Source organism: Rhamphochromis sp. 'chilingali', assembly GCF_963969265.1.
Source record: "Rhamphochromis sp. 'chilingali' genome assembly, chromosome: 10".
In the NCBI taxonomy this organism is placed as follows: Eukaryota; Metazoa; Chordata; class Actinopteri; order Cichliformes; family Cichlidae; genus Rhamphochromis; species Rhamphochromis sp. 'chilingali'.
Genome location: NC_137937.1, coordinates 14,300,828 through 14,323,608, shown reverse-complemented (window position 1 = coordinate 14,323,608; position 22,781 = coordinate 14,300,828). Strand labels below are relative to the sequence as shown.

Below are 22,781 nucleotides of genomic sequence, written 5' to 3'. Positions count from 1 at the left end.
GCAGGGTAGTTAATGAGACATCAGGTGTAAGTGTTGTTAATATTAGCTGCACTGGGAAACCTAATGAAAGCTGAGCTGTCACTAAGTTGTTTGTCCTGTTGTTTTTCTTCTATTGAAAGTCAAATGTCATATCAGGAAGAAGATTTAATCTGTTGATGTGCAAACAACTTGATTATAGCACAATTTGTCCGCTTCATGATTTAAGCCATTAAATCAGGGAATGAAGCTTCTTGGTCCACTGGATGGTATTTGTTTCAGTTCGTGTGTTACTTTTATTTTAGAGAACGGATATCCAATCGCTAGAATGACAACAAAATAACCACCCATGTCCATACGGTGGTGTTAAACTACTGTTTTGTGTGTGTGTGTGTGTGTGTGTGTGTGTGTGTGTGTGTGTCTCTCACTCAGGGCTCTGGGTAATGTCTACTAGTGCTGAGGTATTTCACTAATCTTTCTTTTTCCCCTCACACTGTGTGAGGGTCATTTGTGTCATACAGCTCCAGTCACTTGAATAAACCTTCATAATGTGCCCATTCCCAAGTCAAGGATCCCATAAATTAACACATAATTACAGTAGCTATTTTTCATAACTGTGGTTTAAATCATGATGATATTCAAAGGAACCCTATTGCCTTTCTTAGAGCATTAAGAATAAATGAGATAATCAAGTCATGTTTCTTGAAATTTATGATGTGCCAGACAGGTGACTGCTCAGGGGAATTTACCGCTGCTCTTGATCAAAACGTACCTTCAAGAAAGCAGCTTTTCAGGACTCAAGACAAAAACTGCCTTATTTAAAGGTAGCTCATAACTTTTTCTTTTTTTAAAAAATAAAATCAAACATATGTAATGGCTTTTGAACAACACCCTGGGAAACCAAACCTTCCCTACTTGTTGTCTGGAGTTGTAAGGTTTTCTCAGTTGCAGCAGTGTATTATACATGTCTGATATATTACAGGAGTTAAAACAAATTGCACTTTTACCTTTGTGAATTTCATTAATTTGTATGTTCTGTTTCTTTAAAATGGCCTCTTGAATAAAGATTGTAAGAGTTTGGTGATCTATGGGGTGGGGGGGCTACAAAGGGTTCAGTGTACAGCTATGTCCTTGTCACATGGAATAAAGTACAATTTAGATGAAAAATAATAAAGAATTTTCAACCTGAATTCTGAATGTAATGACTTGTTTTTTGTTGTCGTTTTTTTTTTATTTTGGATTAGACACTGAGGGCATTTCAGGATTCTGTAAGGCTTTTAAATGCTAAACTAAGCTTTGCATGTTGTCTTAAAAAAGACTACACCTTTCCTCTTATTTTAAATAAATTATCTTTTTAATAATAATTTTTTTAAAAAGCTTTTAAGAACAAAGCTGTTACTTCAAAAAACATTTTTCAATTGGAAAGATGTGAGATGAATGTCTGCATACCTGATCTAAGGATTACACACCTCTGATGAGTTGCTATCGTATTATATATTATTTTCTCTATTGGTGTGAAGTTTAATGAAAACAGCATGAAACTGCTTTCTCTACCTCAGCGATGTCAAACTCCTTTTACATCATGGGCAACGTATACTCCACTTTACACTGACACAAAGGGAAGTTTCAAAGAACTCTAGCTACACATTTAATCCCCCAAATATCTTAATATAAGAAAAAGGCAGGTAATTTCAGCACATCCCACTTTTTCTGCAAGGTAGTATATAATAGAATTACTGTCCCGTAATTATAAACCAAAGAAAAAGGACTGAAAATGCATTTTTTTAAAAAAACAAACCCAAACATCTATATTAGTAATTACCTTTGTGTGTTATGAATGGCCATGGGTCTTTACAAATAGAAAAAGCTGTAAAACTTAAATGTGAATACAGTTAATATTTGTTCTCCTTGTTCCAAGGCCGCCCAGCGGGAGAATTAGTCTTTACCGGGCCTTATGTTTGAAAAGTATATAAAAACACGCCAATCCCAATCCTCAATGTGTCCTATAGATTCATCCCTTTCTAATTAATACCAGACCTATTTTCTGCCCACGTTAATATTCCAGACATGTAACCCAGCAGTTATTTGAAGGTTTACCAGTGGTCAGGGGCAGATCTACTGTGGTGGCATGTGCCACCCTAAAATAAACTCTTGCCACCCCTACTGCCACCCTAATTTTGCATATGGCAGTGATGTTTATTAAAATAAGCTAGCATTAAGACTTTAAGCCTAGCCGCATTTAACCTTGAATATAAATTCTAAACCTAAATATACTGCATAATATTACATCAAAACATGTAATAGCATCAATAGCTTTGTTTCTTGTTTTCAGTAGGAACAGACAGTGCAGATTTCTGACATTTTGTGTAAATTTAGTCATGTAAAATGTTATTATTTCTAATGAAAAGAGTGAATCTTAAGTTAGACTTGTATTTCAAATTCATGTTGTGTAGCTTTCTGGATTTTATATTTATTGGGCTACATGCTTATTTGTCATATATGCCACACAGTGCATAAAATGTAACTGAAATGTTTAATTATTTGACCAATAAGAAAGTTAGAGACTTTAATTACTGGATTTGATGTATTTTAACAATATTTTGTACATATTATAGAGGCACCCAAACCCGCATATGCCATATGTGCATATGTGTAAAGAAATTGCTATTTCCATGCCACCCTGTAATTGGAGGCGACAGGACCAGCCTTATCAATGTTGTTAGTCTCATCTCAAACCTTCTAATGACTCAAGTGGCCAACACAGAACAAAACAAAACAAAAACGAAAAAACACCCCAAAAACCAACACAGTGCTTTATGATTTTACATCGGTTATAAATACACCGGATGCTATCAGAGAACTGATTTCTGTGTATACAGTGGGACTTCATTTTAGTAGAAATATTTTTTTACTTTCCCTCACGCCCAAAAAAGGAAAAAAGAAACATCTCTATTTTCTTAAATCTTGCAATTGTGTACATTATTCAAATCAGCTTTTAAATAACGTAACCAAAAGGTGGGGGAAAAAGTAAAACGCCATCTCTGATCTAGAGCCAGCCTTTGTTGTCTGTTTGGACTCTGGACAGATCTAGCGCCTGCGCACTTGGAAGTTTGTCTGCGTGTCATGTTGAATGCTAAAACAGGATAGTCAACATGTCCACCGCGACGGCTCAACAAAACAATAACGAAGAGCCCGGGCTTCAGGGTACGTACCGTCCTCGGGTTTTCCCGGCTCCACGTCGTAGTCGTTACTTTACATGTTCGTAATGGACGCTTGTGTGTGTGAAAAATACCGCTACTGCGAAGGTTTTATTGTAAAAGTTATATCGAGGGTGGAATTTCCTCGTCGACTGGGAGGGGCGGGGGTATGTTGTTTGACGTCACCTCAAATGAGCCAATAGCGTCTTAGAAAAGCTTTGATGGACGCGTTACTGGCCAATCATGTACAAAGATTGAAGCTAGGTGGGCTTCAATAGCAACGAAAACAACTTTGAGGCAAAACACTGAATATTTTGGGGGATTTTTGTGACTTCCTTTTTGTTAAATTATTATTTTCCTATAATGGGCCGTATATTTTTGTGTGGGCAAGCTACTTCTTTACTCAAAAGCCCTTTGCACTTTTGATTATACATCAAATCTAACCGAAGGCAGTGGTCGCAATTTTTACCCAACTGCATGCAGGCAAACAGCTAAAAACATTTAAAACAACACTTAAGGTGTGCTCGCACTTCAAGCGACTAAAGCGCCATCATATTAGCTCTCGGGATGTTCTTCGTCATGCGTGGCAGCACCACAGCTGGAACAGCGACATGTCTGGGCAAACTGTCTCACCGTGCGCTCTGTAGTTATGCAAGACCTCGCATGGGAGCAACACTGATGGCAAATGCTTCTGTAAATGTGCAATCTATTATTTTTATGTCCATCCGCGAACCAAACAAATACACCATGCTTTGTTTTCGGGAAAGGGCGTCTCACGCTGTCACGTTGTGCGCTCACACAAACCCGCAGGCTCCGAGAGATTACGCAACACCCTTCCGTCTGCTGATTAAAAAAAAGAGTGCAGGCTGTTTATGGGGCAGTGGTACAAAGAAATGCGTGCCATCATGGATGCGGTGCACAGGCGGTTCATTTGAATTCGCAGAATCAGCGGTGCAGAAAATGTAGGTCAGCTGTTTCCATTTGAGGGTGTGTCTCTATGTGCTGTGTAATCAGCTGCGAGGTTTGTGCCTTATCACAGCAAGCTTACCTTCCTTGTGTCCTCTTGATCTTTATTTTACAAAGGGTCCTGGGTGGAGCTGGAGCTAAATGGGAATACAGGGGCCCAGGGGAGGCAGACCAACCTGCTAACACCACCTGCTGCAGACCAAATAAACGCAAATACTGGTATGAGTCAAACTCTGCAGACCTTGGAAGTGGTGCCTGAAAGTGATGAGACCCTAATTGGAGGACTAGAGCATGTGCCATCGTCCTCCTCTATCCACAACGGGGACATGGAAAAGATCCTCCTGGATGCACAACACGAATCCAGCCCAAGTAACTCCTCCTGCGATAGGTAGGAAGAAAAGTCATTTTTTGGTCTTCAAGGCCTTATATGTGTGTTTGTTATTGAGAAGTTTTTTTTCTTACTCCAAACATGTTGATTAAGCCCTCACAGGCCACCAAGTCCAGAGCAGGATGAGGGTCAGATTACATTTGATGTGGAAATGTCCAGCCCAAGAGGTAGTCAGGTAAAGCTATGTATTCAGCTCTAAAGTTTAAGACCCTTTAAAGTCTTTTTCATTGATCTAATCGCTTCATCTTTTATATTTGCAGTCAGAGGAAGATTGTGCAGAGAAGGACAGAGAGGAAGACATTTTGATGAACAAAGAAGTAGACTGGGTTGCTGACTGGTCGAGCAGACCTGAAAACATTCCACCAAAGTAACCAGGCTTTCAGAGCTACTTACTGATATGTCAGGAGACTGTCTTTAGCTGTGTTTTTCTTCTTTTCTTTTTTTTAATAACCTGTCATTTAATTTTTCCTATCAGAGAGTTCCACTTTAGGCACCCCCGACGTTCCGTTTCTCTAAGTATGAGAAAGAGTGGAGTCATGAAGAAAGGCGGCATCTTCTCTGCCGAGTTTCTCAAAGTCTTTATCCCTTCCTTACTCATCTCACACATCCTGGCTCTTGGGCTTGGGTAAGTCAAAAGTCACGCATCTCTACCATTGCTGAGCTTTTTGTTACACCAGCTGGAGTTTTCTCAAGTTGCCCTAATTATATGTTTGTCTGCAACAATCATATCTAGAAGTTATAGCCGTTCAAAGAGACAGCTTCCATGTTATGTTTATAAAGTGTATACCTTAATTTTAATCTATCACTTGTTATAAATGAGCATCATCATTTATCTAGTACTGTTGCAAAATATTATTGTTCTTTTCCTTTTTTCCAAACTGACTCAGTTTTGTTCCTTTTTTTTCCTTTTTCCTCTTTCCCAGAGTGTACATTGGGAAGAGAATTGCAACAGCCGCCACCAGCTCCTACTGAGTAGAAAATGAAGCAGTGCCTAGATGTTCTCCCTTCTCCAAGTCACTCAGCCATCCTCGTGTGGTCAAGCTCTCTCTCTGCATCTGTTGTACACCCGCACTTCCCTTCCGATCACCATTAAAAATTATATTGCATCGTAGATGTAGTCGTACACATGATGTAACCGTGGTTGCGCTCCATCAGATTTTGACCGAGGACAACACTGTACACACAGTTGTCACAAATTTGCATATATGCAGTAGGTAACAAAGTCTGTTCCACCTGAAAAGTATTCGTCGTCTGTTCGACTAAAAAATACGAGACAAGAGGATTTCAGATGAAGTTGCTTCAGGGTTTTAGTTTCTTTACTTGCCTTGTTGTTAAGTTACAAGAAATTGGACTGCGTCTGTCCTCTGTTGCCTTCGTAATTAATATCTGCAAGAAACGAATTAATCGGCTCTGGGAACAAAAGGGACTTGAATCGCCTTAACTTATTGAGCTTAACATTAGAGGTGCAGTGAAAGCGTGGTTGTAGTAGGGGGACGGGGTACTGCACTGTGGGATCAGTTTTTAAATTCCACACATTTTTAATAATAGAAGTTATATCTTTTTGACCGCAGAGGGTTTAAAAGCTTTTTTGTTCTGAAGGTTGGAAAGCGTAAACATTTATCTTGTATGTAGCTCCAGAATTTTACAGAAATAGTTGGAATATGCTATAATAGTGGCAACCTAAAGGCTGGAACGCAGTATACCAGGCCATATGCTATTTTTATTTGTTTTGTTGCCTACATATCTTCTTCTTTAACACATAATATAGCATCAGTGGCAAAGTGCCAAATTTGTATGCTTCACCACTGCACATCGGTGATTTATCTTGAGACTTTTTTTTTTTTTTTAACATTTTCTTATATGTTTAGGTATTTAAAGATGTAGATGTGAAAAATTAATTTAAGCTGTGATCTGCCCCTTGTAATAGATACTTTCCGACATTGTATAATCTGTTTATACAGTGATACTAATGCGTATTATATCTCATGCATCGTGGCAGTGTAAGTAATGTGTTTTTGCTGTCGTTTAATTGAAGCTTCAGTGGCAGAAAGGATCGCCACGGAGGAGGAAGAAGGGGTTTCTAGGGGTTCTCGTTTAAAAGTGTTATCAGATTTTAATCTGGATTTCACTGTACAGTAATTTCATCTAGCGTACAGTGTCTGTGTACCTTTTAAAGAAATTATTTTCTGGAGAAAATGCATGCATTTCTGTATATTGATGCTGATATGCTGACTGGATTATTCTGTCAGTGTCTGTAAATGGATCAGACCATAACAATATGGAAAAATTGGCTATAACTTACAGTATTGGCTGTTGGCTGTGTTGGTTTGGAAGCACTCGTACTAATTCCTAAACTGTGCATGTGAAAACAGATTTATGTACAGTTGATAAGTGTGCAATACTTGGAATTTTTGGAATATAAAGTTTGTACTGTATACAGTGGCTGATGTAAAAAAAAAATACAAAGGAAGTAAATAGAGATCCATAGAATTTAATTCATTTTTCAAGTATAAAAGGCACATATCATCATAATGGGCTTTCTGCACAGCTGAATAGTGAGCAGTGTGTTAAAACTTGAATGGACTTTGTACTGAATACAGAGGCTGAAACAAATGCAGCTGCTGTCTTTGGAAGTCATTTACATTTCATCACCATTAAACAAAGCACTCAGCGTAATAAGGATGAAAGTGAATGTGTGTGAATCCAAAATAAAATGTCTGTTGCTTCCTCATTTGTTGTTAGTAGTTCATTTAAAGAGGTTTCAGATGATCTTCATGAATGTGGACGTTTTAATTTTTATAAAAGATAGGGTTATAGTTGTGCTTTTTATTAGCATTTCTACTCTTTAGTGCACTGTTAATAACAGCGGTGAAGAAACACACTGTCAGATAGTTTGGAAGATGTCATACAGTATAAGGTCTGTAGATTTACTGTAAAGATGATAATTATTTTAATCCTTCCTGAATTTGTAAGTTTGCTCACTTACATAGAAATGGAAGGAACAAGGTAGTCGTCCAAGACGGTATGGTACATGGCCCCAGTGGCCCTTCAATGAGATGAAGTAATCCTGTACTGTCAGCAGAAACACAGCCCCAAACCATAATGTTCCCACCCCTGTACTTGACTGTGGGGTTGGTGTTCATTGGATCATACTCTGCTTCCTCAACCATGCCAAAATGCTGAATTTTGGTTTCATCTGACCACAGCGCTTTCTCCCAAATTTTCGCTGACAAACTGGAGAACTTCAGACGAGTCTGTACATGAGCCATGGGACATAAGGAGGGGGACATAAAAATGAGATACTCTTCATATTTGTTGCAAGTAAACAAACTTACAAACATAGCAAGGGATCAAATAATTATTTCCCCCACTGTAGCTCTACTGGTTATAGTTATCAAAAGTTTATCCATACAACAATCAATGCATGGTATGTCACAAACTGTAAATCCAGTGCCAAAATGCTGTTGTGAGAAGAGTAGCCTTTCATATGAGCAGTTGTATAAACTGTTCAACTTCTAGATCAGGAGATTAATCTTTTTGTTAAAGTACTCCTTTTATCCCCTGACGTGTCCGTCTGATCTAACAGGTTGTGCAAAACATATTTCGCCTCCAAACTGCATGTATCACATCAGGACAGAAACATGGAGCTAAAGCAGAGCAGGGCGGGGCAGTGCGCATGCGCCGTTCCTCATTGTGGCCCTCCTCTCCTTCGAGCTCGTCTGGGTTTCAGGGACCCGTTATAGGAGTGAATCAAGGTCTACGAGTGCGAGACAGAGGTACAACTTGTCGTTTTAGGCTGCTGTTTTTAGGCCGCACGCTGCGAACTTGACTTCATATATAGAGACATTTTCAGACAGAGGCATTGTTCTCTCAGGGCGTCGACTGGCCAACAAGCGGAGCATCCATTCATCCTTTCATTGGCAGCTGAGGTTTTCCAGTCTCGCTAGCTAGCGTTAGCCAAGAGGCAGGGGGCACCCGTGTCGGAGAGAGCTTCAAAATGTCGGGGTACCAAGGAAAGAAGAACATCCCACGAATTACAGTGAGTTTTGTTTTATTTTATCATATCTGTCCTGGAGTGGAGGTGTATAAAGGGTGTATAAAGGGTACGGTGAGCTTCACAGTTTAGACCAAAAGCTAGCCAGCGCTTATCCAACCACTGACGCTGTCAACAGCAGCAGCAGCAGCAGCCCAGCTCCACATACCGACAGCCTGGGATGGTAACCAGCTAGTGTGCAAGCCTTTTAACAATTCCTCATTTGAAATCTGGGTCTTACAATTTTTTCTCTGTAATGAATACTCAGATCAGGTCATTTAGCTGCCATTATTAGCCCTTATTCTCTCAGAGCATCCTCAGCCTGAAGGGTGTAGTTAACAGGTTTAGACACAGATTCCCTCACTGTGTCGTTTTTCATCTTCCACCTTCTATCCTCCAGCATCCACCATGCCTGCCCTCTTCAGTGGACTATGTGTTTTTTTGTTGTCTTTCTTTCTTGTTTATGGATTAAAAAAAATCCTGATTCATATTCAGTCAAATATTGCTACAGATCCTGATTTGCTAATATACATTAATTTTGCTTTGATTTATGGTGCAGCTCTTCACCCAGACCACACATAATCATTAGGGGGAATGCAGCAGGCTTGCTGTGATAGTTAAAAGAAGTAAAACCTCACTCGCAAAGTAGGTCATTGCACAGCTCCCATCCAAACCCTATGCTTTCATCATGCAGCAAGAGGGCTGATTCTGCAGCATATAGACTCAGCAGCTTTATGTTTGATCACTTAATCACATCAAAATCTTTTATGTACTGGCTGTGTTTCATACAGATGGTTGTCAGGTCCTTCGCAGGTCGATCCAGGGTCATAAACACACGAGTCTGACATCCCAGACACGCCATGCAGACAGCAGCAACTCTACAGCCAGCCTTTCCCAGGCTTTCACACTCAGTACAACACCACCTATTAGTCTGGAGTGAATGAACTAGATAGTTTCACTCTGCAAAGCTTTAAACAAAATGCCAAGGTTAGTCTGAAAAGCACTAGCTGAATTTGTTCAAAGCACACTAAAGCAGGAATAATAGCAGTCCTTTGAAGAATGTGCCTTAAGAGTTTCACAGCAACTTAACCTCTGCTAGCACCATATTGAGGTGCAGTTGTTTGTCGCACAGCTTGATTTTGATTGAGGCTGTGTGTTCTTTTATAGAGTTTGGCTCTTGTATAGGTCTTTTTTAATTTTTCTTTGTAATCTCTAACTGTGTCATATCCATCAATATCCAGAATTTGTCTGTTAATAGTTGATTCATGGTTATTACACAGTAATATTAAAAGAGACATGCCAACGGCTTTTGTCTTTAATTAAAAAACAAAACACAAAACTAAGATTAGGGTCAAACAAATGCTTTTTATTTAAAACAATGACTTAAAGTTATGGTATATCCTCTGATATAGTTTTCCTTTCAGACACACCAAGGTGAAACAGAGTACCCTTTTTGTGCATTTTAAGGATGCGTTGCCAGGAGGGAAGTTCCTTAGCGCCATCTGTTGGACAAACTATGCAAACAAATAATTGAAGGGTGTTTCTTTCATCTTCTCTTTGCTTTTTAACTTTAACATATCCGTGATTCTAAATGCTGAAACGATGGATCAGCAAATAGCTAATATTTCCGATAGTTTCGATTCTGGCTACCCAATATATTTGTGTGGTAATTGTCTGATAATTGATGCATAAAAGATGAAGATGTTGCTTTTTCTTATTTTGGAGTTTATGGTAATGATCAGCATCTGATATATGATTTAGATGTTGGCACATTCATTTTGGAAGTTGAGGACTACATTTGATATTGTATGTGTATACCGCAAGCTCAGTACACTAGCTGCTGACCACTCGGGCACAGAAAGGACACAGGTTAAATGACCCACTTATGTCAGCGCAGTGGTTTGTGAGATCATGTCAGCCATGCCCTGTACACTTAATGCTTCCTGCAGTCTGTAAAGCTGGACACACTGAGTGTTTCCTGCTGTGAGTTTTGCTGCAAAACGTTTTTTTATATCTTCGGAGACCCCAGAAAGCCTTTAGGAGAAGTAGGCCAGCCTGTTATGCTTTCCTTTCATCTCATTCAGGTGGAGGTAATTGTGTCACTCAAGAGCCTGCGCTAAGAATCTTTCCCTCTCTTCAAATGATGTGTCTGTTATGCATGAATAAGTCTACTAAATTAATCCTAGTCATCATGTAGACAGGTTGAGGATTGGTATGGATCAAGCCATGCTTTGCATGAGACTTTGAGCAATCTGGGAAATATTCACAGCTTTAGCTTCGGTCACTCTTCTTTTCTAAAACTGTGTTTGTGGGTAAAAGATTTTCTGTTGAGTCATGGATCAAACTGCTGGCTGCTGGAAGTTAAAATAAAATATTTATTGCTTGGTTTAGCTAATGCTGAGAAAATGCTGTCTCATCCTTTCAGAGTGACCGCCTTCTGATCAAAGGGGCGAAGATAGTGAACGATGATCAGTCGTTTTTGGCTGATATCTACATGGAAGATGGAGTCATCAAGTAAGTCCTTCTTTTTCTGCTTTTGCTTTTTGTAACTTCATTCACTTCTTTATGCCTGATTTTTTTCTTTTTGTTTGTCTCATTGAGGCAAATTGGAGACAACCTTATTGTTCCTGGTGGAGTTAAAATCATTGAGGCTCATGGAAGAATGGTGATGCCCGGGGGTATTGACGTGCACACCCGATTCCAGATGCCTGACCGAGGCATGGTGGCTGCGGATGATTTCTACCAGGGTACCAGGGCGGCCCTGGCTGGGGGGACAACCATGATCAGTATGTGACACATCAGACAGACTTGCTCGTGTATTTTCAGCCAGTTTACACATACAGCGATGTTGTTTTGGGGATTATGACATTGCAGATGTGAATGCTATCAAGCGTATGATTTAATTTAACAGTTTGCTTGTGCACATGAAATCAGACCTGCTTGTTTGTATTCTATAGTTGACCATGTGGTGCCGGAGCCTGGCGTCAGCCTGGTTGCTGCCTTCACACAGTGGAGAGAGTGGGCTGACAGCAAGTCTTGCTGTGACTATTCTCTGCATGTGGACATCACAGAGTGGAACAAAGGCAACCAGGAAGAGATGGAGACTTTAGTGAAGGACCATGGTATGTAGTCGGAGTTGTACTCAGCTCATGTCTCCCACGTACGGCTCAAAATCTTAGACTTATCTGACTTTTTACTGGGGTGGTGAAATGTTGCCATTTCCCTGTTGTAAAAAGTGGTTCTCTGACTGCGTAGGAAAGAAAATCAACCTGCAATAACCTAAAATTTTTGCTGTGCAATTTTTTTTTTATCCTTTTGGTTTTTTTACTTCCTCCCTTCGCTTTGGGTTTTTCCCTCTTTTGCTCTCTTTATTCCACCTTTTGGCTGTTTTCTCTCATAAGTTTTCTTCCTTCAGGTGTCAACTCTTTCCTGGTCTATTTGGCTTATAAGGATGTTTTCCAACTTTCTGACTCTCAGGTATGCTTGGCTGCTGGGATCTCTGCTGAGTCGTCTGTCACAGCACATGTTTTGTAGGCTTTTAGATGTCTTTGGTATAAATGACCCCCACCCCCCCCAATGAGCTCGACCACTTTTCTCCATGTTCTTGTAGATCTACGAGGTGTTCAGTGTCATCAGAGATCTCGGAGCCATCGCCCAGGTTCATGCTGAGAATGGAGACATCATTGCAGAGGTAACGTAGCCCCTTATAAAGTCAGTGATGTCAAACCAGATACTTCAGTATTTGATAATAATGTTTTTGTGGATGTTTTAGGAGCAGAGACGTATTCTAGAGCTGGGGATCACAGGACCTGAAGGTCACGTGCTCAGCCGCCCCGAGGAGGTAAGACTGATGATGTCTAAGAGTGACAAGCGACAGCCTGGATATAGTGTGGAACAGAAGAATCACCTGTGTCTCACCTCATTATCCGCAGGTAGAGGCCGAGGCGGTCAATCGTGCTGTCACCATCGCCAATCAGACCAACTGTCCCCTCTACATCACCAAGGTGATGAGCAAGAGTGCTGCTGATGTCATTGCTCTGGCTAGAAAAAGGGGTAAGAAGAGAAACTTATAAAAATACTTTCTCTTTTTTTACTCTGCTTGTATTCCTGACACGTAGCGTTGACATCATCCTGTCTGCTCCTGCAGGTGCTGTGGTTTACGGAGAGCCCATCTCTGCCAGCTTGGGCACAGATGGTACTCATTACTGGAGTAAGAACTGGGCCAAGGCAGCAGCCTTTGTCACTTCTCCACCACTTAGTCCTGATCCAACCACCCCCGACTACCTCAACTCCCTGCTGTCATGGTAGGTGCTTTAAGCTAGGACATAAACAGCTGTAACGCAGTGATTTGACAGTTGTTACAGCTGTGTGCTGATTTGAATTTTCAGCTGTATCTGTAATCACATTTATTATCGAACACCTGATGACAGCAGATAATCATAACATTTCCATGAGCAGCCTTAATAAAAATGTTACATTTCAAACATTTTCGGATGAATTAATCTAAAATGGCACATTACACATCACACACATGAAGGATATCTCGCTTTGTTTCTTATGTAGCGGGGACTTGCAGGTGACCGGAAGTGCTCACTGTACTTTCCAAACTTCTCAGCGTGCGGTAGGCAAAGATAACTTCTCCCTCATCCCAGAGGGAACCAACGGCACCGAGGAGAGGATGTCCCTAATCTGGGACAAATGTGTGGTGAGCTTAATGTGACCCACTTTTCACGCATTCCAGAAAATTTGGAACATAAAGCAAAATCCCCGGCAAACCTCGCCGCATGTTTACACTCACTGAAATTAAGCGATCTGTTGTCGTGTCACTAAAGGTGACCGGAAAGATGGATGAAAACCAGTTTGTGGCAGTGACCAGCACTAACGCGGCCAAGATCTTCAACCTGTACCCCCGCAAAGGCCGCATCGCCGTGGGGTCCGATGCTGACCTTGTGTTGTGGGACCCAGACGTCACTAAGATCATCTCAGCTAAGAGCCACAACCTGGTCAGATATTTACATAGCTTGTTACGACTCTTGATTCCCAATATATTTAGTCATTTGTGTGTCTTATACATAATGTGACCTAATTCTTAAGCTCAAATGCTCTTTGCATGCTGAGCCTGGTCTGCGTTAGCAAGTGAGGTACTAATATGGTATTAACAGGCAGGAGTGACAAAAGATAGAGAATAACAAGGAATCTGAGTGAAAAATAAGCTTCAAATATATCCTCTGTTTTATTATGCAAATTTTAAATTTAAAAAATGACTTGTTGCACTGTTCACTATACTAAATGGCATCTTGTTAACTGTTTACCCCTTGAAGCCAACTTGACTTAAAGCTCTCAGCTGAGGGGTTTCTGTCATATTTCAGTTGTGCTTATAGACTGGGTGTACATCAGAAGTAACTCTTGGAAAAACCCGGAAACCACATTTTTATTGATATATACTAAAACTGTGGCAAGGACTCCAGACCATTACAGACTACAGGACCACCAAACCCTCCCCCGCATCCTCTGATGTCTCCTTCCTCAACGAGCTCAACAACTTTTATGCTCGTTTTGAGCGAGGGAACCCCACAACCACAACCAAAGCAGACGTGACGCCAGACCACCAACCTCTGACTCTCTCCCCCACCGATGTAGGAGCGGTGCTGAGCAGGATCAATGTCCACAAGGCTGCAGGTCCTGATGGCATCCCCGGGCGTGTTCTCAGAGCGTGTTCTGAGGAGCTTGCAGGAGTGCTGACAGACATATTCAACCTGTCCTTGGCCCACGCTGTGGTACCGGCCTGCTTCAAATCCACCTCCATCGTCCCGATACCCAAAAACTCCAACCCATCTTGCCTCAATGACTACCGCCCAGTAGCACTCACCCCCATCATCACTAAGTGCTTAGAGCGACTGGTCCTAGCACACTTCAAATCCTGTCTCCCCCCCACCCTGGACCCCCACCAATTCGCATACCGCCAGAACAGGAGCACAGAGGATGCAGTCTCCATCGCACTGCACTCTGTCCTCTCACACCTGGACAACAACAATACCTACGCCAGAATGCTGTTTATAGACTTCAGTTCAGCATTCAATACAATCCACCCCTCACAACTCATCAGGAAACTGACAGACCTGGGTATCAGTTCCCTCATCTGCAAATGGTTACTGGACTTCCTGACCAACCGCCCCCAACATGTCCGGCTGGATAACCGCTGCTCATCTACCATCACAATGAACACCGGTGTACCACAAGGCTGTGTGATGAGCCCTTTCCTCTACTCCCTCTTCACCCACGACTGCAGACCTGCTGATGGTTCCAACACCATCATTAAGTTTGCAGATGACACCACGGTGATTGGCCTCATCAGTGACAACGATGAGGCCGCCTACAGGGAGGAGGTGGATCGTCTGGCTGAGTGGTGCGACACAAACAACCTGCTGCTTAACACCGAGAAGACCAAGGAGCTCATCGTGGACTACAGGAGGAATGCTGACCCACATCCAACCATCCACATTAAGGGGACGGCTGTGGAGCGTGTGAGCAGCTTCAAGTTCCTGGGAGTCCACATCTCCGAGGATCTCACCTGGACGACCAACTGCTCCAAGCTGGTCAAGAAGGCTCACCAGCGCCTCTTCTTCTTGAGGACTCTGAGGAAGAACCACCTGTCCTCAGACATCCTGGTGAACTTCTATCGCTGCACCATCAAGAGCATCCTGACCAACTGTATAACAGTCTGGTACGGGAACTGCTCTGCCTCGGACCGGAAGGCGTTGCAGAGGGTCGTGAAAACTGCCCAGCGCATCGCCGGAGCACCACTTCCTGCCATAAAAGACATCTACAGGAAGCGGTGTCTGAAAAGGGCTGGGAAAATCATCAGAGACCCCAGTCACCCATCACATGGACTCTTCACCCTCCTGCCCTCTGGGAGGCGCTACAGGAGCCTCCGGACTAAGACCACCAGGTACCGGAACAGCTTCTTCCCCACAGCTGTCAGACTCCTGAACTCTGCCTCCTGACATCTGACCCACGTTAACTCATGGACTGAACATACACACACACACACAATGGACAACTGTACCCTCAAACACACAATAATAACATGGAGTGAACCACCACTCACAACCACTAGCACTTTATATAGCCTCTGTAGAAATTATCCACACCCTCACTTACCTTAACTGCACTACTGTATAGCTCTGTGTAAACAATCATTCTGTACATTCGATAATCTTTAATCCTACAACTGTTTACAACTTGCATAGTTCCCATTTCTGTATAGCTGTATATCTCAGATTCCTGTAAAGTTATTTATTTCATATTCTGTATAGTTTTTCATATTTATATCCTGTCCATATCCTGTACATAGCTTGTACTCACTACAGCCTGTACATACTTATAGTTATAGAATATTCACAACATACTTCATACCGTGTACATTATAACATAATAGACCCATTTCTGTAATATACTTACATATCTATATTATTGCTAATATATATTGTAATATATCTATATCACTAAGCACTTCTGGATGGATGCAAACTGCATTTCGTTGCCCTGTACCTGTGCATGTGCAATGACAATAAAGTTGAATTCTATTCTATTCTATTCTATTCTATTCTATTCTATTCTAACTCATCATTAAGGTACAGAGGAGGTCGTCAAATGGTCGCCTTTTTGAGGGAAAGGATTAAAGCAGGCAAAAAAAAAAAAAAATCGATATGATGCAATATAAGATATCAGGGAAATTTACTTTTGCTTCTGTACCTCAGATATTTATTTAGGACTTTTAAGAGATTTCTGCTAATCTTGTAAAACCATAAAACTTCTTCGTGTTCCAGGCTGTGGAGTACAACATCTTCGAGGGGACAGAAGTGCGTGGAGGTCCTCTGGTGGTGATCAGCCAGGGCAAGATTGTGTTGGAGGAGGGCAGCCTTCACACCACGGAGGGCTGTGGGCGCTACATCAGCCGTAAACCCTTCCCGGACCACGTTTACAAGAGGATAAAAGCTCGCAGCAGGGTGAGTCCTGTGCGTGTATCTAAGGAGCAGCCACAGCTGCGGAGACCTCATTCTTATAATACGAATGACCGTGTTATTATGTTTAGCTCACAGAGCTGCGAGGAGTCCCGAGGGGTCTGTACGACGGGCCAGTTTGTGAGGTGACTGTGACTCCCAAGGTGATGTCCACAGTTTCCTCGGTGAAGACTTCCCCTGCCAAGCAGCAGCAGCAACAACAGCAGTTTACTCACCAGCCTGTGCGCAACCTTCACCAGTCTGGCTTCAGTCTGTCTGGTGAGTCAGAACACCTGCCAGTTTGCCTTTTTTCACAGCTGGCCATTTAGATTGTCTAATATTTTATTCAAAAATATTTTTAGGCGCCCAAATTGATGACAACGTTCCTCGTCGCACCACTCAACGCATCGTGGCTCCTCCCGGTGGAAAAGCTAACATCACCAGCCTCGGCTAAGCACTTTTTCTCCACATAGCCAGGGAGGGGGGTCGCAGGGCCACACGGGACCAGAGGCTGCTCTTACAAATGTCACATCACGTCCCTTTGCTGATCACCTCCGACTCCCCTATGCAGCCCACACCATTTATTAATATTCACACATACCACCACGTCACCTCATGCAAAGAAAAAAGAAAGCACTATTCCATTTCGCTTCACCGTCTCGAGATAGTTAAATACCGAGGAAGGATCAAGTGAATTGAAGCAGCTCTTTTTTTAATGCTGTTTTCACGGCCAGTTTGATTATTGATGAAATTAATTTGTTTACATTTTTTTGTATATTTTCAGCTGCATGTGATTGTTTATTTGCCCTCTTGGCTCAATAAGCTGACCCAAAAGTCACCCCAAGGAATATTTTAGCAACAGGAACCTTTGGCGGTTGTTCTTCTTGCGCTGTTCGTTTTCCACGTATTAGAATGTTTTGGTGGTTCTCAGACATCAGCCATCTTTAGCTGAAAGCAGAGCCTCTGTTGCCACCGTTAACAATGCTGTTTCTACTGTTATGAGACTGTTTGTTCAGAAATGAGAAATTAGATAGTAGAATATTGTTTTTCAATAACACCTCAAGTCTGCAGTATTTGAATTTATGCTTGGTTTTAAGTTTAAGCCATGTATTGAGCTGAGCAATTCACCTATGTCTTCCTTTAGTGATATAGTTGCACTCTGTTTCCATTTTTTTTTAAAATATTGTCTTTTTGATGTTTTATGTTTTAACATTTTTAAGTCATTTTGGAAAACGCTGACTGCACTGAAAGGAAAAGAAAAGGGTATTTTTAGGGTTAAACCACTCATTTAGCTTCACCCCGGGGGAGAAATTGCTAGTGTTCTGCCTGAGAAACACACTCTTCCCTCATTTCTTCCTCGCGTTTTTTCCCCTCATGTTGGTTGATAGGTTGTCTGGGCGAAAAGCTTCCAATAATAGCAACACTGGATGTGGTTAAGGATATAGTCAGTCGAAGAAGCTCGATTGGAAGGTTTGCCCACAACCTCTCTGCACCTGGTGCTATAAATATATATATAAAAATATATATGACCATTGCTGTATATGTGCAGATGATGTCACAGCAGTCGTGTAAGCTTTGTAATAACAGCAGCCGGGGTCGAGTCACCAGTTACCCAGTTTTAACAGAACACGTTTTGCACCTGTAACAATCCAAATGGTTGAAACTGTATGTGAGCTTGCAACTTTTTATTTGTAACAGATTTGTCTGTATGTTTTAGGATATGTGTTGAAATACTTGCCTGCCTGTTCTGTAAAGATATTGATAGCACACTGTATCTATGAAGGCTCTTTAAAGATGTGAAACGATGAGTTGTTTTTTGAGACCTGATGAAAAAAAGAAATGCTTCTGTATGTACATGAAACCCCCCACACAGTGTGCTGATGATGTGTCCACTGTTCTCGGTGTTAGTGTTGTGAATGAATTACCGGGTATATCGTTTTCCTTCCTCTCTATCTATCTGCCTGACGTTGTCAACACCAGATTCACTCAAGCTAGTAACCGTATCGGTCACACAGCGTTGTGCAGCCATACTGTAAACACTGGATTTTTCCCCCCTCCTCATTGCCTTGTCAAAGTGTAGGTTTTGTATGCCAAGCTATAATGTGAAGTGATTTACATTTGGGAAACTTTCTTGATAATGGTCATTGGGTTGTAATGTTGAGCACTGTTGTTTGCCCTTCTCCACCTAGTGTGATACTACTGCTCATGTATGTTTTGTAGGATACCAGAGTTTGGGAGGAAATCATCGATCCTGTCAGCATTTGGTTGTGTTGACTTCAGTGGATTAAAATAATAAAAATAAAACCTGTGGTACTGACTTCTTTCTTTTTTCTAATAAATAAAAGATGTTTTGACACCAGGAAAATACAAAACACACTGTTGTGTAGACCAAGTCCTTGGGACCCTCATGGTTCAAAAAGTGTTTTGATCATAGTTACAGTCTTGGATAATTATCCAAGAATTATTTGAGATTCTTGAGTTCAGACATTTAATTCCACTCTCCCAGTGATTTAAAGAATATGAGCTTTCAATATTCATTCAGATGTTTTCTAGAATGGGGTTAATTTTCTTCTGTCATTAGACAGTTTTTCTTATGTACATTTTCAACATGTTCAGCTAGTTTGTTCTTCTGTGTGAATTTCAGTTCTGCACTTTGGCTGTCAGGTGAATGACTCGGTGTATTTCACATCATTAAACATTGTTTTCCAAAGATTCAGCAATTATAAAAATTCAGCTCAAACCATTCAGCTATTAGCATTTACACTGCATTTTCTACAGGAAATGCATTCTCTAGTGTTATTTACCAGTTTCACTTACTGTTGTTGACATGTTAAGAGTTAAGTTGAAATTCTATTATAAATATTAACATCAGTATGTTATGTTAACAACACTTGTGAAGGTATTTAGAGAACCGTAAGAGACTCTTATAAACATCTGAAAGAAAATCATCTTTAATCATAGATGGAGACTTGTGCAAAAAATATTATTTTTAATTAATTATATTTTTTAATTTGATTTCAGTTTCTCTGTCAGTCAGTTTCTTTCGGTCTGACACAGCAACTGCACAGAATTTTTAATTTTTGGAAGAAGCCTTTTTTTGTCTTCTGTTTGATTTTAAGGTCTTCAGACTCCTCTGTCTCAGCTGTCTCAGACATGGATGCAGTTTCAGCAGAAAGTTCCTCACAGGGAACATTAGGCACTGGCAAACTTTCAGAAAGGAGTTCCTCACTGGGAAGAACATTCAACACTGGCACATTTTCAGAGGGAAGTTCATCAACTGGTGGAACATCGGACGTTGAAGGACTGTCTGAAGGAGGTTCTTCATTTGGAAGAACATCAAACATTGGAAGACTTGAAGGGGGCTTAAAGATATTGGATACGTGATTCTTTGCTACACCAGCAATCGTCTTGAGCAGCACTGGTGCAAAGTTTGCAATGTTGTTAAGTAGAACTTCCTGGTTCTTGTCTTTAAGAATTTAAACGGAATCGTTCATCATGCTGAGGAGTTTAAGTGTTCTGTAGAATAAGGCTATTTAAATATCTTTTAAACATATTTAAAGCACCACAGAAATATTTCAAGACTGTAGCTGGACTGTTAATTGTATGTCAGATGTGACCCACTGAAATTAAGGAGGTATAGCCTCTGGAAATTTAAGGAGCATCCGGGCTATGTCCCTTATTTTATTAATATTGTTCACTGCCCATACCTGAAACAGAAAACACATTTACAGTGCAGTTTTGTTCAGAGGTTATGTAAAAAAAGAAATCTCCAAATTACTTGTGAGTGTTCTAGACTTACCAGTTTCAGAAGAGGTTTGGCGTCGTCTCCTTCAAAGTCTTTTAATTCAAACTCCCAAAGCCTTCAAAAGAAAACAAAAAAGAGGTTTTCTGTCAGCATTTACGCTTCATCGCAAACAGACTTTCAGGTTTCACAGTAACTTAATCTCCATGTGTTTAAAAAAAAAGCATAAATAAAACCTGGCTGCTCGTTTGATCACCGAGGACTCCAGCTGTGTGGCTCAAGTAGTGTTTATCTTTTGGGAAAATCAGGCCGGTGTAATTTAGGTGAATTTCACAACGTCTCACACACTCATCTGTGTTTTCCAGCCATCTTTGTCATAGTTTAACAGCATAATCAGATATGATGTTATATGGTAATAAAATAGCTCATGCAGTGAATAAGGGGTAACACCCTGATAAGCAATGCTTCACTTACTCTTAGTTAGGGTGTCGTTGATTCGAAAGCTGCACAGCACTTTGTCAACATTTCGGGCGGGAAGGAATCCACTTCCTCTCACCACCACTTGGAAGGACTCACACAAGGCGAAGAGAAACACATTATGTCACCTCATCTATAAAATATTATTGAAAATAAATGAAGTTATTTCATCTTCTTTGGTCCAAAGTAATCCCAAGCAGCAGTTTACATACACTCGTGTTGAGCATGAATGTCGTGGCAATTTGGAGCTTTTAATAATTTCTTTCAACAGTTCTTTTTCCAGGGGAAATTAGTTTAAAACAAGAACTGGGTGTGCAAGTTGGATTTTCTCTAATCCACACAGGGTCAAGTGTGGATTCCCCTCAGATGAGAGGAAAATGGCGTTCAGGAAAATCCAACAGTTCCATGAACTAGAAACCACACGACAAAAATTCCCTTCACTGTCCCAGTAAAGGGAATTTCACATCGCTTATTATTATTTAAGATGTAATGAAAACATTGCGTCACTTACCCATTTTCCCTGGGTGATGACATCATAAAAAATGATGTCATCCCCCATTTGTCCAATGCTATTCGGCCTCTCTGCATGTCCAGACTTCTCAACCTGAGTTGTCCCTCTGAGATATTCTGTCTAATCTCGACCATCCTGGTTGCTCTGACTTTGCCTCATGTCTTTTTGTCAGTGTTACCATCTCCAATCCATACATCACTACCATCTTGTAAACCTTTCCTTTCACTCTTTCTGCTATCCTTCTGTCACAAATCTTCTGTAGTGCTCTTTCTCAGCGTGAAGCCATGCTGCTGCTCGCTAATTGTCACATTTTTCCCATATCTCCACAGTACGGCTCATCAGCTTTATCCCTCTGTAGTTACTACAGCTCTGTGGAATCCAATCCACCCACCACAATAATACTAAACACCCCAACAGTTTATCCATGCCTCAAGTATCCTGTGTTGATCTTGAAATTGTTAATTAATGACTTGCTACACTAAGAATTCTGTACATGTGTTATAATTCATCCAACTACAGCAGCCTGTATTATAACAAAATGTATTTTCATTGTTTTCATTGTCTTACATATTTGTATATATTATACAAATTATATAATATTATATTTTCCTTAAGCCTAGTAAAGACCATTTAATTTAAATACTAATGATTATAGAGCACACTATAGTTATGGGAAAACATTTGCACTGTTGCAAACAAATAGTTGCTTTGCAATTTGACGGAAAAACTGATTAAATAATAAACTCTGATTAGACTTAGCACTCAAGCTGAGGCCAAAAAACAGTGCGTGCAACGGTTCACCTGTCTCTGCTGCAGGAAATTAGATTATGAGTCACCGCTGGGTTCTGACTGACGCTATTTCGTTGTGTGGGGAATAATCGATTGAGTATTTCACATGCAAAGATGGCTGCAACTGCCTTCCTTTGCAGACGAACAGCAGGGGTCCCAACTGTGTGAGTGTTAATAAAGACTTCTAATAAAGTCAAACAGCTGGATGCAACAAAAACACCTCAGGGTAACATTTTGTCAAACTAGGATTAGGCTACAGTCACTGGTGAGTCTCATTAAACAGCCTTTCGCAGGCAGGGCTGTGCCAGCACTGGCAAATCAGGCGTCTTTAATTTAATTAATTACATTTAATTAAAAATAATTTTTTAGTTTAGTTGAGTTTTTTTTTATTATCTGGTGTCTATTGTGTCTGATGCTAAGACTAAAATATGCCTTTTGACCCAAACATTAATTCATTATGGACTGGCTTTAATCATTTATTAATATTATTTTTATTTATTTATTTATTTAACTCAGTGTGAGATTTATTTCAGCAGTGTAAGAAGACAAAAGATTGTGACACGGAGAGAGTTGGCAAACCTGCCTTACATTTGGTGTGAAAATAAACACTATCCATCTTCTGTTCATATGAATATTATTAGAATGTGACTTTGAGGGCTCTTTAATAACAGGGGTGAAATTTTCTAGATAATTAATTAA

At 40.7% G+C, this 22,781-nt stretch overlaps 2 protein-coding genes and 1 long non-coding RNA gene across 4 annotated transcripts in view; 2 read left to right on the top strand and 1 right to left on the bottom strand.

Annotated features, from left to right (window-relative positions):
- The window catches only part of LOC308403693, a 46,004-nt gene extending 41,758 nt beyond the window's left edge, over positions 1-4,246 (bottom strand). The window contains exon 1 of the long non-coding RNA XR_013972957.1: positions 3,189-4,246. This is a non-coding gene — a long non-coding RNA (uncharacterized lncRNA). The remainder of the gene's footprint in view (positions 1-3,188) is intronic.
- On the top strand, positions 3,027-7,254 carry bnip3la (BCL2 interacting protein 3 like a). Its single transcript, XM_080893348.1, has 6 exons — positions 3,027-3,180; positions 4,257-4,527; positions 4,621-4,702; positions 4,788-4,894; positions 5,003-5,152; positions 5,451-7,254. Exons 1-6 carry the CDS (start codon positions 3,129-3,131, stop codon positions 5,497-5,499), a joined length of 711 nt encoding a protein of 236 aa, XP_080749474.1. The 5' UTR covers positions 3,027-3,128; the 3' UTR covers positions 5,500-7,254.
- Positions 7,255-8,214: 960 nt separating this feature from the next.
- dpysl2a (dihydropyrimidinase like 2a) lies at positions 8,215-18,868 on the top strand. Of its 2 annotated transcripts, XM_080895126.1 has the most exons (15): positions 8,215-8,303; positions 8,402-8,566; positions 10,986-11,074; positions 11,162-11,346; positions 11,518-11,682; positions 11,976-12,037; positions 12,171-12,251; positions 12,333-12,401; positions 12,493-12,613; positions 12,708-12,864; positions 13,124-13,265; positions 13,393-13,563; positions 16,390-16,569; positions 16,656-16,842; positions 16,926-18,868. In XM_080895126.1, the coding sequence occupies exons 2-15, from the start codon at positions 8,525-8,527 to the stop codon at positions 17,015-17,017; spliced, it is 1,743 nt and encodes a 580-aa protein (XP_080751252.1). In that variant the 5' UTR covers positions 8,215-8,303; positions 8,402-8,524; the 3' UTR covers positions 17,018-18,868. The 2 variants fall into 2 exon arrangements, with proteins under 2 accessions (XP_080751252.1, XP_080751251.1); XM_080895125.1 differs by having other exon boundaries at positions 8,221-8,566.
- The last annotated feature ends 3,913 nt before the right edge of the window (positions 18,869-22,781 follow it).

What these genes read in the sequence shown, in the direction of transcription:
- bnip3la (XM_080893348.1), top strand. Translation starts at nt 3,129, where the DNA reads ATGTCCACCGCGACGGCTCAACAAAACAATAACGAAGAGCCCGGGCTT. An exon ending in AGTAACTCCTCCTGCGATAG is followed by an intron (nt 4,528 to 4,620) that starts GTAGGAAGAAAA and finishes ATGTTGATTAAG; the next exon opens with CCCTCACAGGCCACCAAGTC. An exon ending in CCTGAAAACATTCCACCAAA is followed by an intron (nt 4,895 to 5,002) that starts GTAACCAGGCTT and finishes TTTTCCTATCAG; the next exon opens with AGAGTTCCACTTTAGGCACC.
- dpysl2a (XM_080895126.1), top strand. Translation starts at nt 8,525, where the DNA reads ATGTCGGGGTACCAAGGAAAGAAGAACATCCCACGAATTACA. An exon ending in ATGGAAGATGGAGTCATCAA is followed by an intron (nt 11,075 to 11,161) that starts GTAAGTCCTTCT and finishes TGTCTCATTGAG; the next exon opens with GCAAATTGGAGACAACCTTA. An exon ending in TGCTCAGCCGCCCCGAGGAG is followed by an intron (nt 12,402 to 12,492) that starts GTAAGACTGATG and finishes CATTATCCGCAG; the next exon opens with GTAGAGGCCGAGGCGGTCAA.